At 35.1% G+C, this 18,241-nt stretch overlaps 1 protein-coding gene across 12 annotated transcripts in view; it reads left to right on the forward strand.

Annotated features, from left to right (window-relative positions):
• LOC106841447 (zinc finger MYM-type protein 2) overlaps positions 1–9,835 on the forward strand; it is a 95,895-nt gene extending 86,060 nt beyond the window's left edge. For all 12 annotated transcript variants that reach the window (XM_044777463.2, XM_044777464.2, XM_070520329.1 and 9 more), the window contains 4 exons: positions 3,395–3,509; positions 4,144–4,395; positions 4,713–4,833; positions 6,513–9,835. In XM_044777463.2, coding sequence (XP_044633398.1) covers positions 3,395–3,509; positions 4,144–4,395; positions 4,713–4,833; positions 6,513–6,705 — 681 coding nt within the window. In that variant the 3' untranslated portion in view covers positions 6,706–9,835. The remainder of the gene's footprint in view (positions 1–3,394; positions 3,510–4,143; positions 4,396–4,712; positions 4,834–6,512) is intronic.
• Positions 9,836–18,241: the final 8,406 nt, after the last annotated feature.

An 18,241-nucleotide genomic window follows, 5' to 3' on the forward strand; every position in this document is an offset into this window, starting at 1 on the left:
GCATATTGTTACACATAATAGGTTTCTTGCTTAGCTAGCTTTTCAAAATGTTCTTTAACAGTATGTATTTCCCATATTGGTGACAGTACATATCCAGACAAACATGTTAATGGTCTTAACGTATTCTCTAAAATACGTGCTTCTCAACTGCCTATTAACTGTTACATGGGATTTTCATTCTCCTTCTCAAATACCAATACCAGAATTTCTACTTAAGTAGGTAGATATATACCAATGTGCTGCTTTGCATTTTTATTTTATTTTATTTTTTAAAGATTGGCACCTGAGCTAACAACCGTTGCCAATCTTCTTCTTTTTTGTTTTTTTCTTCTCCCCAAAAGCCCCCAGTGTATAGTTGTATATTCTAGTTGTGAGTGCCTCTGGTTGTGCTATGTGGGACGCCACCTCAGCGTGGCCTCATGAGTGGTGCCATGTCTGCGCCCAGGATCCAAACCAGTGAAACCCTGGGCTGCTGAAGCAGAGCGCGAGGACTTAACCACTCGGCCACGGGGCGGCCCCTGCTTTGCGTTTTTAATACACAAGAAAACAGGCTCTTGAAACTTAGGTAGTCTAAAATAAGAAGTGCTCTGATTATAAAATAAAAGATTTCAAAGAATTTATATTTTAAAAATGTAAAATATCTCATTAATTTTTATATTATTATATGTTGAACTTGTGTATTTTAGATATATTGGATTAAGTGAAATGTTAATTATACCTGTTTCTTTTCTTTTTTTTTAATGTGGCTACTAGAAAATTTAAAATTACATGTGTAGATCACACTACATTTTTATTGTTTAATGCTGCTCTCTGCAGTGGTTCCAAAATTATCTATGGATCTCCAGTTCTCTCAAATATTGTTCCAAAGCAGTCTTAAGTAAAATGAGAGACTAGAACCTTTATAAAGGAATTTATATTTTGGAAAGAGGATGCTTATTTCTTCAAACAAAGACTTTCTGTGAAGATAATTTTTTAAGATTACTGCTATTCAGACAGGCCTGTCTCGTCAGGGCGTCTTCTCCATGCTGACTTCCTCTAACGTGCTGCTGTGTTTGATGGCTTCTCCTTTTCACTGCTTCTAAAACCACAGCTTTTTTTTCATCACCAGATTTCCATTGGTTGCAGGGCTTTGATGATGGGACAGATTAGGTGTTTGTAAATTGAGACTGCCTTTAATGGAAAATAACGACAATAATGGTACAGTATTGTTTCTCATACTACCACGATGACTAAGAAAGCATGTAACAATAAGGGCAGCAGATCTTTTAATTTATGCTGATTCCCTAAGGAAGCCCTTTCAGCAGGACCAAGCGGCAGCACCTCTTTTATGACCTGCTTTGAGTAGGGCTGAGTTGGGAGCTTAGTAGTTTTGGCTTGTTATCGTTACAGTTCTGAGTGTACATGGAAATGGTTTTCTCCTTGTTGCTAGATTCATAGCTGAAAATTATTTCAGGATCATTTCCCCCAGTTTTTTATTACGTATTGCTTTATGGTAAGGCAAAACACAAATTGCTGTTCTAAACATGAGGATTTCATTTTTGTGATTGTTTTATATAATGTGCACTAAGTTTACATTTTTAAAAAAATCTAGGAACCATACTTTTTAAAAAATTTTTATTGAGTTAATGATAGGTTACAATCTTGTGAAATTTCACTTGTACATTATTGTTTGTCAGTCGTGTTGTAGGTGCACCCCTTCACCCTTTGTGCCCACCCCCCACCCTGCCTTTCCCCTGGTAGCCACTAATCTGTAGGAACCCTACTTTTAAGAAACTATTTGTAGTCCCATTAAGTAATTGAATCAAGATATTGTATTTTAACCAATTAATGCTATAATCATACTGTTGAGGGATTTCCAGATAATTTAGGAAATGATATGTTTAAAACTTCTGCCCTCTGACTAACGCAAAAGCAGGGGAGGGTTCTGACATTGTCACTTCATTGCTTGGCAGGCAATTGGTCTGTCATTCTATTTGAAAGGCATTAGTTAGGAATTTTTTTCCTATCATTGAAATTCTGCTGACTAATTGTTCTTCTGACTAGTAGTAACATTAGATCACCCCAGATGATGGTACTCTAATCTAGTTTTTTATTAGTGTATATTTGGTACATATTTTTTCATTCTTTGACTTTTCACTTATCTGTGTCTCCATATTTAAAGTAGCTGTCTTGTAGGCAGCATGTTGTTGAGCTTTGCTTTTTCTTTCGTTTTGTCTTGGTGTGTTTAGACCAAGAAAGTTTTTTTTAGATAAAGGACCAGATAGTAAATATTTTAGGCTTTACAGCCCTACTTATTTGTGTCATGCCACCAGTCACCTCTTGCATTGCAGTATGACAACAGCCTTGGACAATCTGTAAATGCTGAGCAGATCTGTGTTCCAAGAAAACTTTACAAAAAAAAGACAGTGGGTTGAATTTGGCTCGAGGCTCTGCTGACCCTGGTTTAAACCTTTCACGTTTAATATAATTTCTGCTATCATTGGGTTAAACTCTATTGGCCTGCTGGTTGCTTTGTATTTGTTAGACCTGTTCTTTGTTTTTTTGACTTTTTCTGCTTTCTTTTGAATTAGTTTTTTTTGTGATTCCATTTTGTCTCCACGATTGGTTTATTATTTATGCCTCTTAAGATTTTTTTTAGTGATTGCCCTAGGATTTACAATCATTATCTACCTTCAGATGTTGTTGTACCACTTCATGTGTAATGTGAGAACCTTGCAACAATGTATCCCCAATTCCTGCCTCCCATTCTTTGTGCTATTGTTGTCACCATTTTATTTTTACATTATTTTTAAATCCCATTAGAGACGGACTTTGCAAACTTCAGTGTTCTAGTCATTTTTTAGCAACTCTCACTGTTAAGGTTTGTCATAGTAACAAGATTCATAAATTTATATGACTTAAAGGAGAGTTATGTATAGAGAGGCAATAAGGAAACAAGCATTAGCCTAACAAAGTCAGAGTGCTAGAAGAGATCTTTAAACAGCTACAGAGTAAGATTCATCCCATCCTTACTATTCAGAACTTTTCTTTAATCATGAATAACTTAATTACTCTTACTTTACAATTTCATTTTGTTTTCTCCATGTACTATATAATGAACACTGGAGCCAGATATTTTGTCTTTTTATGAAGATTCTCATCTAGTTCTTATATTTTAGATTCTTGGTCGTATTTCAGCTTTGGGTTTTTTAAGCAAAGGATTAATTGGTAACTTATGATTCTTTATGATTTCTAGATGTATAGATAAAGCCGATAATCTCTCATATTTTATTAGTATGCTTGTTTTTCTTAGATATAAACCTTATTTTTTTCTTAAGAAATACAGAATATGAGTAATATATTCACTGTTTGTAATTAGCTGGTTTTCCTTCAAGAATTTTTTTTTTTATTGTAGTACTTGTGTGGTAGTAATCGAAAAGACAACATATTTATTGATCCAGGATACCAGACATTTGAGCAAGAATTGAATAAAATACTCCGAAGTTGGCAACCAAGCATTCTTCCCGATGGTAATGCTCTTTTAAATGAAAGTGTTGCTAACTTGCTACTGGAATTTTTATTTTTACAGAAAGTATATTAACAATAATTAGGAAATAATTTAAATTAGCATATTTTTCAGAGTACTTATTTGTGAACTCATCTGTTCATCTTTTGTTGAACTAGAAATGAGTGTCGTTGATAACTGGTGTTTGTGAAGCACTTTGTAATAAATGTCCCCCTACATTCTCTGGAGTACGAGACTGGGTGTTTGTTCCCTAAGCCCTCCAGTGCAGATTCTGACATCAATTTCTCTAAGAAACCTCTGTTTTCTATGTGTGAAGAAAATGTGTTTGTGAGTGGAAATCACTTATTTATTTAGAAATTCTACAGATTTAAATTTCATTGTCTACTTGTCCTACAGAAAAACAGACGCACACATCTAGTCTCTTACTCCAGAGGTGCCCGTTCCCTAGCCTGGTGTGCTCGCTAGCCTCTGCACTGTCAGAGAGCTGCTTAGGTGATTCTGACATTCGTTCCAGTTGACCTGGTGTGAGTGGAGGATTAGAATAGGTGTGTTGTTGATTTAACTAGATCTATTTCTAGATGGTTAAATGAAAACTTGTATTTGTTATAATTCTTTTAAAATATTTCTCTCTATTTAAGGATCAATATTTTCTCGAGTTGAAGAAGATTATCTCTGGAGGATAAAACAACTAGGATCGCATTCCCCAGTAGCTCTTCTGAACACCCTCTTCTACTTTAACACTAAGTATTTTGGCCTGAAAACAGTGGAGCAACACTTAAGACTGTCCTTTGGCACTGTATTTAGGCATTGGAAAAAAAATCCTTTAACGATGGAAAACAAAGCATGTCTTCGATACCAAGTGTCTTCCTTATGTGGAACAGATAATGAAGGTAGTGTAACAGATTTTTATTTTGAGATTGTCTCTGGCAGGGCTAGCCAAATCTTTCCTTACTAAAGACTGCCTGGGTCACTTGTTAAGAACCTAAGGACAATCATTTTCATAAAATAAGACAACATATGTCTTTTTAAAACCTCTCAGTTCATTATGTTTGAAAAATTATGAATTACCAGAAGCCACAACTTAGAACTCTGAAGGACAGCTAGTCCCATTCTTTGGTATAACAGATACCAGGAGTGAATAGAGTAAATAGTACTATCTTTCTTCAAGCTTGGTCTTAGGAAGCTTTTGCAATTTTTATTTTTTAAGATAAAATTACTACTGGGAAAAGAAAACATGAAGATGATGAGCCAGTATTTGAACAAATTGAAAATACAGCCAATCCTTCTAGATGTCCTGTGAAAATGTTTGAATGCTACTTGTCTAAAAGGTAAGTGTTAATGATACTTAATTTTTAAATGGTAGTATAAGTTAGTTGTCTTTAACACCACCAAGAGGTGACCTTTTTTTCACTGATCCTTTTGTATATTTCTCTTCTCATTTATATCTAAGCCCATTCAATTATAACTTTTTTAGTCCCATTTTTATAAAATACCCAGCTTCTACTTCATGCTTTACAATTCAAACATATGTTAAGACATAGCTCTCTACTGATGAAATTACTTCTATTATTGTCTTTTAAATGACAGCAGTTACAATGACTGTGTAAAGCAGGGGGCACAAACCTTGTTTGTAAGGGGTCACATAGTAAATATTTTAGGCTTTTTGGCTGTAGAGTCTATATTACAGCTATTCTTTTCTGCTATTTTAGCCAGAAAGCATCCATGTACTATATATAAATAAATGGTCATGACTGTGTTATAATAAAACTTTACACAAACAAGTTAACAGGCTATAGTTTGCCACCCCCGATGAAAAGGTATGTTCAAAGATAGTATAGATAGGTGTAGATGAAAACAAAGTACTTACATTTAAGAGAAAATAGCCTTTTAAGACGGTCTGAGAGAGATAATAGTGTTCTGAAAGTACCATACTTTTCAGCTATACCACTGCTTTTTCCCTTAATCTGATACCAACAGACAGCTTTTTTAAAATTTTATTTTTCCTTGTTCTCCCCAAAGCCCCCTGGTACATAGTTGTATATTTTTAGTTGTGAGTCCTTCTAGTTGTGGCATGTGGGACGCTGCCTCAGCATGGCTTGATGAGCGGTGCCATGTCTGCGCCCACGATCCAAACTGGTGAAACCCTGGGCCACCGAAGCAGAGTGCGTGAACTTAACCATTCGGCCACAGGGCTGGCCCCCCAACAGACATTAAAAATATTTTTAATTAGTGAAATGTTTAGACCATATATTATTTTATGCCTGTCCCTTATTTTAAGAATACACTCCCTAATTTTCAAAAGGTTAGCATGGACTCAGAATACATTTTCTTATGTGAACAATTTTATAAATTATAGTTAGGTCCCCAGGTTAGCTCTGAAGAACTCAAAAACAATGTCATTTATAGAATGAGAGTAATATTTCTGAGGATGGTTTGGGGTAGGCCCTATTTGGCTGCAACAGTATATCAGGAACTTCCAATGGTAGTAGCTGTTTGTTAGTTGGAAATCCTTATCTCAGTATTATCTTGTTGGTATTTTAAAAATTAACTTTCTATTGTGTAATGCTGTTAAGTATTTTTATTTCATGTGCTACCATATTTGATCAATTGTAAGACAGATTTTACTGTCTCTGAAAGTGGGATGCATAATTGATGGGACGCAGTTGACTGGGATATTATAATTGATGCATCTTAAAGTTATAATTGGCAGCAGTGCTTTACTTGTTTATGGCAATATTAAAATAATGATAACAAATAATGTTTCTATTGATGGTGTGTTGGATTCAGTCAAATACAGAATTCATTATGGATGGAAAATACTATTTTTATCACAGAAATTAACTTTCAAAATATCTTCATGATAGGATATTTAATGTAGGTAATGGGGCATATGGTCTAACCACGTAATGTAGTTAGCGATAGCAGAATTATTCTTGAAAGAAGAAAAGAAAGTTGTGGGGAGTTTTGTATATATACTGTGAAATTGACTTTCTCCTTTCTCCCACAGTCCACAGAACCTTAATCAGAGGATGGATGTTTTTTATTTGCAACCAGAATGCTCTAGTTCTACAGATAGCCCTGTCTGGTACACATCTACTTCACTGGACCGAAACACCTTGGAAAATATGCTCGTACGGGTTCTTTTAGTAAAAGATATTTATGATAAAGACACTTATGAACTGGATGAAGACACAGACTAAAAAGGAACGTTTCAGAAGCAATCGGGATGAAACAGCATTAGATAGTCATGCTGCTAGACCTTTATTATGGAAAACATTTCAAGTTTACTCCTTCTGTTTTGAGTTCTGTAGCAGTGTACCCACACTGGGTATTACCATGTAAATAATCTGTGAGTGAAAGTTGCCATTATTCTATGTAGTGGTTTTAGGATACTTAACACATACATTCAAATTCTTTTTTTATTATTATTTATTTGATTAGGTATGTTTGTAACTTTTTACATTACAAAATATGAATGAGAATGTGCCATGTATAATTTTTTTTCTTGTAGTAAGAGACATCCATATTGCACAGCTGTACTGTTGGAAAGCTTCCTTGAAAAGGGGACTCTGACTGGGTTCTTGACCAGATGGTTGTGTATGGGTAGCACTACTCAAAGTTTAGAACTTGCAGTGTCTTTCAGAATTTTTAAAATAAACTGTAAACTAATAGGCTGGGTTTTTTGTTTTGTTTTTTGGGAGTGAGTTTGTTTTGTTTTACAGTTTAGTTACAGAAGCCTTACAACGTTATGTAGAGAGATACCATCTTCTGTACCAAAATAGACAAGAGAATGCTGTCAATATTGGTGTACTGTAATGTGAATCTATACTGGTGAAAACAACTTTTTTCCCCCTTATTAAAACCTTAGTGTCCTTTTCTTATTTGTGGCTTTCTGCATCACCCCAGTCAGTGATAAGATGTATATATACATATATATATGTGTGTGTGTGTGTATATATATATATATATATGTGAAGAATGCTGTTGAAAACATGATCATTGAGACATTTTCTTTGTAAAAATGTCTGTTGAAAGTACAAAGTTCTGTTTTCTTTTTTGTGCCACACGTAAGTACCCAAAGTCCTCTTCCTTTGTAGAAATTTGATCCCTTCCGCTCGAAGGATACAGATGTCGCAGTACCTGAGTAGTACTCTAAAGCTTGACCAACTTTATTAGAATTCTTGTGCCTGCCCTCAAACATGACTGATGCATACATAGATTGGATAAAATTATTTTTAGAAATGTCACTCCTGAAATAGTTATTATAGAAAGTCAAGCTAGTTTAAATAAGATAGTATGACATTTTACTAAAAAGATTACCAGTGTGTTAATTCTGCTATTTCAGATGATTGAAGAACAAGGAAAGAAACTGATGGATAAAGTATACTCAAGGGAAATCACATTTGTTGTTAGATTGTTTGGCTTTTGAAATTTAATTACTTCTTATAGAAGATTGCATTAAAGAAACTTTGTGCTTCTGCATAGCAATTTATCCATAGAATTTACCTTTTCTTTTAGAACAAGGAAGTTTACTTTAAAATTCTACTTTCTAAAGACTGAGCAAAATGCTAGCTGCAAATTATCATGAAGAAATCATTTGGCTGACTTCATATGGCATGTGTGTAATCCTGTTGTCTTGTTTCTAATTCCTGAATCACCACAGTGACGTTAGTTTTTTAAAATTGTTGGGGGGAAATTGGGCTATTTTCCACGGTGATTAGGCAATGTCTACACATCCCTTAGATATTTCTCTCTTCCTTAGGATAAATGTTAACATTCAGAAGAAATTTTCTCCATCATGATTTGGAAATTTCACAAGTATATTCACACTGTATATTTAAGCAATAATTATCAGTAATATTTTGGGCATAAAAATTACTTTATAATGTTCTAACTCATTGTAAGTTTGAATAATGTTTCTGTCCCTTAATTTTATATTTGTTCATTTGATAATCAGACTGACAGTAGCAAATCTAATATTACTTGACTAAAATAGATTGCTCATTGTCTATTTAATGAAGGAAAGTGGGTAACATTTAAAATATATAATACAAAAGTTTCCTTATACTTAACTTTTTCCAGAACTACTACTTTAAGCACTTTTCCTATAAACACATAATATTGTTGATTAAAAGGTGGTTGATCCTAACCATCTTTTATTCTTCAAAGTGGTGCTGTTATATTCCATTGAGAGCAATAAAGTTTTTTCCAAATGTCACTTAATGTATATTTTACCAATTACCATGTTTCTGCCATGGGACTACTATGAAGCACCTTGTCTTGCTATTTACACTTCCTTTATTGCACATTTTAGCTTTTCTAAATAGAAATGGCTATGTAATTTTGATCTTAACATGATCAAGGATTCAGAGCTCTTGTCTTTGTCTGAATTGGAATCCAAGGATTTATTCACTTGACTCTCAGGGGGAAAAGGAAAAAAAAAGATACTATTTTATGAGAATTGTTTGTTCTGTGAAACTTCTTTCACCTAGGATACATTTCTTTAGTTCCTGAAGCTCCTTAGTTTGTGTGGTCTTAGCTGACTGCTGAGAAAAACATCAGTAAAATGATAGCAGTTTCTTTTTGCTTCTTAGTGATTTCTGATTATAGCTTCCTGTAAATATAACTTTATTGTCTTTAGATGTGTATTGGAGATGCTATATTTTTTTTTCTGAAGACAATTTCACCATTTAAAGTGAACCAATGAAAAAGTTTTTATCCGTATTGAGAACAGTGAATTTCCCATGCAAACGCTTCTTTTAGGCTTTTAACTGTAGTAGGTAATACATATAAGATATTAAAGGACTTTTCTAGGCAAGAAGCTCAACCTTTTTTCTTTGGCCAGAAAAATAGTCTTTGTTTAAGTAGTAGTTCATGTTTTCCTTTAATTACACAGAATTGTTAGCAGTGTGTTAAACATATTGAGATGGAAAAAGGATGCATATTGTACTGTGCATTCAAGCTTTTGTCGCTGTTTTTCTGATGAATTCCCCTTTGTCCTGGCCAATTGTGATTTGGGAAGGGTCACTCGTTTATGCACAGTATCAAGGATTACAGTAATGGAGAAGTCATAAAATTGCAACTTTTTGCTTTGTACTACTATAATGTGAGTCCATTTAATCTGAGATCTTAAATATCTTGCAGTCTTAAATCACTATAAAAATTTACACTTTTATTTTGCCAGTTATTTCCAAAATGTATTGTTATACATATGTCACTTATGCTCTAAGTTAACATTGGCTGTAGGATAATCTTGTTGCCCTCAAATAACGTAGTCATGAAAGTGTACATGAAAATATTTTTAAAGAATAAATTTCTTTAATTATGGTACTTCTGGATTTTCCCCTTAATAATCCCCTTAATCATTTTTAGAGAAGTTCTTTGAATTTCAATGATTCCATTCTACTGTGTTCCTAGGAATAGACCATTATTAATGTTGTTTTCTCGTGTTAAGTACTTTGTTGTTTCTTGGTATATCATACTTGGAAATGATACTACTAACAAAATCTTAGAAATTTAGAAATTGATGTCCTGCACAGGTTAACTGTATCACTTTGGGTCTGAGAGTAGAAACACCTAAAGGAGTGTCTCAATTTGTACTTTTTTTTTTTTTTTTTTTTACTTCGAAGCTAGATGTTAGAGGAAAACCCCAAATAAATTGCTGTGATCCCCTGCCTTAGAATGAACTGGCCAGGAGAAGGTTGTCCCTAAAATCTGGGCAGATAATGTCCTAATTACTTAAGTTCACAAATTTAGTCCTTTTGAGAAAAAAGAACCAAAGAGAGGCTGAGATTTAATCTGTAAATAAAGTGTTAAGAATAAAACCAAAGAACGGGCCACAGGCCATATGGGTCCTATTTAGAGGTCATTGTGTGGTTGAGTTGAGGGCAGGCGGAAATCCTAAAAATGGGAAGAACAGTGGAGCTCTTCCTGGGACTTGCAACTAGGCACTTTATTCTGTCTGGGCTTCGTTTCTTAGTCTAAAATGAAGGCATTGCCTTCGTTTCTGATTCTGGAGTTTAAAATTAATCGCAGTTGATATTGTACTTGAGACTTAGTAAATTTTGTATATTTATGTCTGGGTCCTTATTTATTTAGAATCGCAAATTCTTGGAGAGAATAAAAATTCTTGCAGCGGGGAGGAAGCTTCCGTGAAGTAGCCTTACACAGAAAGCGTTAGATCTAATTTTATAAGCCCTTCTCAGCTAACTCTTCCGAAGTAAACTCAGCACGTGAAAATTCATTATCACAAAACTTAACAAAGCTGAGTTCCATATTTCCTTTGTGCCAAAGAACCACTGCCAACCGTAGTAGTTAGGGAGGAAGAGAAACGATTAAGAAGACGTTAGTGTTCCAATGCTTAAAATTATGGAAGTAAACCAAATCCACTGCTGAACATACATTTAACTCCTGGGGAACACAGAATATATTCATGATAGTTTATGACAAGATTATGGACACTCAGAAATGCTGTAAAGGTTATGATCCTAGAGTAGTTTCAGAGAATTGTCACCTGTGATTATATAAAATAGTTCATTCTCGTAACCTTGACATTGCTTTCAGTTCTGTTAGAAATGGTCAGTGGAGCAATTTCTGATGATTTTAATGGTTCTATTTTGATGGCATTAGTACTCATCTCTGGCTTTAGACCAACTCATTACAAGAGTAGTTAGAAATAGCATCCAAAGGGGTTACTAGGGTACCCCCACTATGCATTACAGGTAATTCTAGAAGGTATTAAACCACGTTGAATCAAGGCGAGTGATTCAATTTCTTGGTTATGTGGTTTGGATGGAACACACAACATCTAGTATATCATAGATATTTTTAAACGTCATCCACTAAGGATTTTTTTTAATAGCAATTGCTTTTGAAAATAGAATCTCAAATATTTTCTAAGATGTGGATGTACTACTCTTAACCCTATAAGCAAGATTAAACCTTTCCATTTGATTACATATTTGTAGTTCTAAATTTATGTCAGCAGATGGCAGTAGTACGCAGCACAAGGCTTCAGTTGCTCTTTGTTTATGCTAGTTTAAGTGTGCTATAATCCTTGATCATTTAGAAACCCTTGAGAGTTTTAGGATTAAGAATTTTCTCTTTTCAAAAATATATATGCTGTAGATTACATAATACCCTCAATGGGGCCTGCGGTAGCACCAAAAAATATTTCTGCGGCAATAAATTAGATATTCATAGTAACTGGGATAAGGTATCTATGATTAGGGAAAGCTTTACATGGTTCAGGCAAGTTTTTGTCATAAAAGGAAAAACCAGATTTTCAGACTTTTGGATCTCAGCATTGCTGACAGGAATTGCACACCTGGAATAAGAAAACTTAATGTCAGATCTAGTGTTTTCCTTGTAATAAAATATCGAGTACTTTTTTATTAGTTTTGGTAGATTAACTGAAGTCTTTCTGTAAAATTTTCATGTTTGATATAAAGAAAAATGCAAGAAATGCTTAGAACAGACATATATATGGCAGTTGTAGAACCATTATTGTATTCTGAAACTTAAAAATAACTGCTTTTGCCTCCGTATTTGTAGCGTAATTATTCTACGTAGATATGATACACTTTTGTGAAAAGATGTACTCAAGTTGTGGAGCCGTTTATTCAACAAGCTTGAGGGATTCTTTCAGGCACACTAAGCCAGGTGCTGGGAACATAATAGGATATGAGACCTAGCCCTCCTCTCAAAGGCTTAGTCTAGTTGGGGAGAAGTGAAAGTGTGATGGAATGGCAGAATGAGATAGGGACTTCGGCCTTAGCACAATCATTTGTGTTACAAAGTAAAGGAACTACTACTCAGGTCAAGTAATTTATCAAGATCCTGTTTTCAGTGAGCCCAACTCTTTGACTCCTGACCACAGTTACAGATTTCTCTCTTACACCAATCTAGTTTCCATTCTGGAAAGGGAGAGGTGCCAACTACTTTGACGATGCAGAGAGAGATGCAGATTGGAAAATGGCAGTCAATGTCTGCCACATTGGAGGCTCGCAAACATTACTGGTGCTCTCAATTCAGTTTCAGTTTAAATCAGTTTTAAAGTGATTTGATTTTAATCATGACTGTGCTGCAAGAACAAGATATATTTCATTAGAATGTAAGCTCATGGAGGTAGGGCGTTTTTTTGTTCTCTGTTGTATCCCAAGCACCTAGAGATGTTTCCGGTACATGCTAGATGTTAAGAAATGTTTGTTGAGTGAATTAATGATTAAAAGTATTTTCAAATTCAAGAACTTTGAAAATAGAAGAACCATTGAAAACATGACCTATGATCCATGAAGTAACACCTAAGGTTTCAGTGTGCCTTCAAACACTTCTCTTGTGTTTGTATGTGAGTGTGATTTGCCCTGCATACACTAGTACTGCACTTAGTACTTGGAACCTTCCATTTATGAGGGCTAAGGGGATGCATACACTAGTACTGCACTTAGTACTTGGAACCTTCCATTTATGAGGGCTAAGAGGATGCATACACTAGTACTGCACTTAGTACTTGGAACCTTCCATTTATGAGGGCTAAGGGGGTGCATACACTAGTACTGCACTTAGTACTTGGAACCTTCCATTTATGAGGGCTAAGGGGATGCATACACTAGTACTGCACTTAGTACTTGGAACCTTCCATTTATGAGGGCTAAGAGGATGCATACACTAGTACTGCACTTAGTACTTGGAACCTTCCATTTATGAGGGCTAAGGGGATGCATACACTAGTACTGCACTTAGTACTTGGAACCTTCCATTTATGAGGGCTAAGGGGATGCATACACTAGTACTGCACTTAGTACTTGGAACCTTCCATTTATGAGGGCTAAGAGGATGCATACACTAGTACTGCACTTAGTACTTGGAACCTTCCATTTATGAAGGCCAAGGGGATTGGGATGTAGGGCTTGATGATTTGTAATAGTGCTAAAAATAGAAACACTTAAAAGTCACTTGTTAAGTTTCTTAAAACTCAGATTTTGGACCTATTGCCTGGAGATTGATTTACTACATATTGATCTTATTCCCACAGCCACTCTCGCAAAAAAAAAAAAAAAAAGCCTCAAACTTATGGAAAACAGGTAGAAAAATAGGTCTATCTTAAATAATCCACATTAGTTTTCACTGGCTACTTATGGCAAAATGAAAAGCATGTGTCTCCGTAGTACACAACTCTGGAGCTCAATGTAGATAAGAAAGTGGTATGTGAAAACCAAACGGGAGGCTCAGGTTACCAAGTGCTTCCACAGAGGTAGAGCTTCTCTCAGTGAGTTTCCTGGAGGAGGGCTTTCCAACTTTGACTGAAAAACATTTTATATTTGCCACCCAATACACCTGAGTATAAAACAAATTTCCGGAAAAAAACACTTTTATTGTGTTCTATTCCATTCAATTCTATTTCATTTTAAAAAGTTTGTGGACCAATTTTTTAACTGTAGGTCTTTGGATTTTTAACCCAGGTGTTAAAAGAGCAGCTCTGTGGGACCCACCCCAGATCTACAGTCAAGGGTTGCTTACCAACAGGGAGAGCTTCTGAGAAATGCATCGATGGGCAATTTCGTCGTCATGTGAACATCACAGATTGTACTGAAGGAGAAGAAAATTTGCTGCCCCAAACTGTGTCTCTTTAACATGAGGATTATTTTAGGCTGATTATTTTTTAATTTCATTGAGGTTGTAATAGTTTATAATATTGTTAAACTTCAGTTGTACATTATTATTTGTCAGTCACCATATGTGTGTGCCTCTTAACCGCTTATGCCCACTCCCAACCCCCTTCCCCTCTGGTAACCAGTAATCTTTTCTCTTTGTCCATGGTTTGTTAGTTTATCTGCCACATATGAGTGAAATCATATGGTGTTTGTCTTTCTCTGTCTGGCTTATTTCGCTTAACATCATACCCTCCAGGTCCATCCATGTTCTTGCAAATGAGATGATTTTGTGTTTTGTTTTGTTTTCTGGCTGAGTAGTATTCCATTGTATACATATACATCTTTATCCATTCATCAGTTGATGGGCATTTGTGTTGCTTCCACATCTTGGCTATTGTGAATAATGCTGCAATCAACATAGGGGTGCATAAGTCTCTCTGAATGGTTGATTTCAAGTTCTTTGGATAAATACCCAGCAGTGGAAAAGCTGGGTCATGTGGTATTTGTATTTTTAACTTTTTGAGAAATCTCCATACTGTTTTCCATAATGGCTGCGCCAGTTTGCAGTCCCAACAGCAGTGGATGAGGGTTCCCTTTTCTCCACATCCTCTCCAACATTTGTCATTTTTTATCTTGTTCTTTATAGCCATTCTAACAGGTGTAAGGTGGTATCTTAGTGTAGTTTTGATTTGCATTTCCCTGATGATTAGTGATGTTGAGCATCTTTTCATGTGCCTGTTGGCCATCTCTATATCTTCTTTGGAAAAATGTCTCTTCATATCCTCTGCCCATTTTTTGACCAGGTTGTTTGTTTTTCTGTTGAGATGTATGAGTTCTTTATATGTATTGAAGATTAACCCCTTGTTGGATATATGATTTGCAAATATTTTCTCCCAGTTGATGAGTTGTCTTTTCGTTTTGTTCCTGGTTTCCTATACCTTGCAGAAGCTCTTTAGTCTGATGAAGTCCCACTTGTTTATTTTTTCTTTTATTTTCCTGGCCCGAGTAGACATGGTTTTCGAAAAGATTCTTCTAAGACTGATGTCAAAGAGTGTACTGCCTATATTTTCTTCTACGAATTTTATGGTTTCACATCTTACCTTCAAGTCTTTAATCCATTTTGAGTTAATTTTTGTGTATGGCGCAAGATAATAGCCTACTTTCATTCTTTTGCATGTGGCTCCCAACACCATTTATTGAAGACTTAACTTTCTCCACTGTATGTTCTTGGCTCCTTTGTTGAAGATTAGCTGTCCAGAGATGTGTGGTTTTATTTCTTGGCTTTCAATTCTGTTCGATTGATCCATGTATCTGTTTGTGTACTAGTACCATGCTATTTTGATTACTGTAGCTGTGTAATATATTTTGAAGTCAGAGATTGTGATGCCTCCAGATTTGTTCTTTTTTCTCAGGATTGCTTTGGCTATTTGGGGTCTTTTGTTTTTCCATATAAATTTTAGGATTCTTTGTTTTATTTCCATGAAGAATGTCATTGGGATTCTGATTGGGATTGCATTGAATCTGTAGATTGCTTTGGGTATTATGGACTTTTTAACTAAGTTTATTCTTACAATCCATGTGCATGGAATATCTTTCCATTTATGTCATCATTGATTTCTTTCAATAATGTCTTATAGTTTTCATTGTATAGGTCTTCACCTCTTTGGTTAAATTTATTCCTAGATATTTTATTCTTTCTGTTGCGATTGTAAGTGGAATTGTATTCTTGAGTTCTCTTTCTGTGAGTTTGTTATTAGAGTATACAAGTGCAACTGAATTTTGTAGGTTGATTTTTTACCCTGCCACTTTGCTGTAGTTGTTGATAATTTCTAATAGTTCTCCAGTGGATACTTTAGAGTTTTCTATAAGAGAGTCATGTCCTCTGCAAACAGGCATAGTTTCACTTCTTCCTTGCCAATTTGGATACATTTTACTTCTTTTTCTTGCCTAGTTGCTCTGACCAAAACCTCCAGTACTATGTTGAGTGGTGAGAGTGGCCATTCTTGTTCCTGTTCTCAGAGGTATGTGTTTTTCACCATTGAGTATGATGTTGGCTGTGGGTTTGTCATATATGGCCTTTATTATGTTGAAGTACTTTGCTTCTCTACCCATTTTGTTAAGAGTTTTTATCATAAATGTTGTTGGATCTTGTCACATGCTTTCTCTGCATCTATTGAGATGATGATGTGGTTTTTGTTCCTCATTTTCTTAATGTGGTGTATCACGTTGATTGATTTGCAGTTGTTGAACCATCTCTGCATCCCTGGTATAAATCCCACTTGATCATGCTGTATGATCCTTTTAATGTATTGCTGTATTCAGTTTGCCAAAATTTTGTTGAGGATTCTGCATCTATGTTCATCAGCGATATTGGCCTGTAATTTTCCTTCTTTATGTTGTCATTGTCTGGCTTTGGCATCAGGGTGATGTTGGCTTCATAGAATGAGTTAGGAAGTGTTCCATCTTATGCAATTTTTGGGAATAGTTTGAGAAGGATAGGCATTAAATCTTCTTTGAATGATTGGTAGAATTTTACAGAGAAGCCCTCTGGTCCTGGACTTTTATTTTTTGGGAGGTTTTTGATTAGTATTTGAATCTCTTTACTTGTGATAGGTCTATTCAGATTCTCTATTTCTTCTTGATTCTGTTTTGGAAGGTTGTATGAGTCTAAGAATTTATCCATTTCCTCTAGATTGTCCAATTTGTTGGCATATCGTTTTGCATAATATTCTCTTATAAGCCTTTGTATTTCTGTGGTATCTGTCATAATTTATCCTATTTCATTTCTAATTTTATTTATTTGAGCCTTCTCTCTTTTTTTCTTAGTGAGTCTGGCTAAGGGTTTGTCCATTTTGTTTATCTTCTCAAAGAACCAGCTCTTTGTTTCATTGATCCTTTCTACTGTTTTTTTGGTTTCAATTTCATTTATTTCTGCTCTAATAATTATTATTTCTCTCCTTGTGCTGACTTTGGGCTTTGTTTGTTCTTCTTTTTCTAGTTCTGTTAGGTGTAGTTTAAGATTACTTATTTGAGATTTTTCTTGTTTGTTAAGATGGACTGGAATGGCTATGAATTTCCCTCTTAGGACTGCTTTTGCTGCATCCCATGTGAGTAGGTATGGTGTATTTTCATTTTCACTTGTCTCCAGATATTCTTTGATTTCCCCTTAATTTCCTCAGTGATCCATTTGTTGTTCAGTAGCATGTTGTTTGGTCTTCACATATTTGTCACTTTCCCAGCTTTTTTTCTTGTAGTTGATTTCTAGTTTCATAGCATTATGGTCAGAAGAGATTCTCTATATGATTTCAATCTTCTTAAATTTATTGAGGCTTGCCTTTTTCCCCAACATATGGTCTATCATCGGGAATGTTCAATGTGCACTTGAGAAGAATGTGTATTCTGCTGTCTTTGGATGGAGTGTTCTATATATATATATCTATTAAGTCCATCTGGTCTAGTTTTTCATTTAAATCCACTATTTCCTTGTTGACTTTCTATCTGGACGATCTATCCATTGATGCAGGTAAGGTGTTAAGGTCTCCTACTATTATTGTGTTGTTGTTAATATCTCCTTTTAGGTTTGTTAATAGTTGCTTTATGTACTTTGGTGCTCCTGTGTTGGGTGCATATATATTCATAAGTGTTATGTCTTCTTGCTGGACTGTCCCTTTTATCATTATGTACTGCCCCTCTGTCTCTCATTGCCTTTTTTATCTTGAGGTCTACTTTGTCTGATGTAAGTATGGCAACACCTGCTTTCTTTTGTTTGCTATTAGCTTGGAGTATCGTCTGCCATCCCTTCTCTCTGAGTGTTTGTCTTTGGGACTTAGATGTGTTTCCTGGAGGCAGCATACTGTTGGGTCTTATTTTTTAACCCATCCTACCTCTCTGTGACTTTTGATTGGAGAATTCGATCCATTTACATTTAGAATGATTATTGATATATGAGGGTGTAATGCTACCATTTACCAATTGTTTTATGGTTGTTCTGTATTTCCCTTGTTTCTTGTCCTGTGTAGTTTGGACTTCCAATTCAGTTTGGTAGTTCTCTATGATGGTTTTCTCAGTTATCTATCATTTGTGT

Source organism: Equus asinus, chromosome 11 (assembly GCF_041296235.1).
Source record: "Equus asinus isolate D_3611 breed Donkey chromosome 11, EquAss-T2T_v2, whole genome shotgun sequence".
Classification (NCBI taxonomy): Eukaryota; Metazoa; Chordata; class Mammalia; order Perissodactyla; family Equidae; genus Equus; species Equus asinus.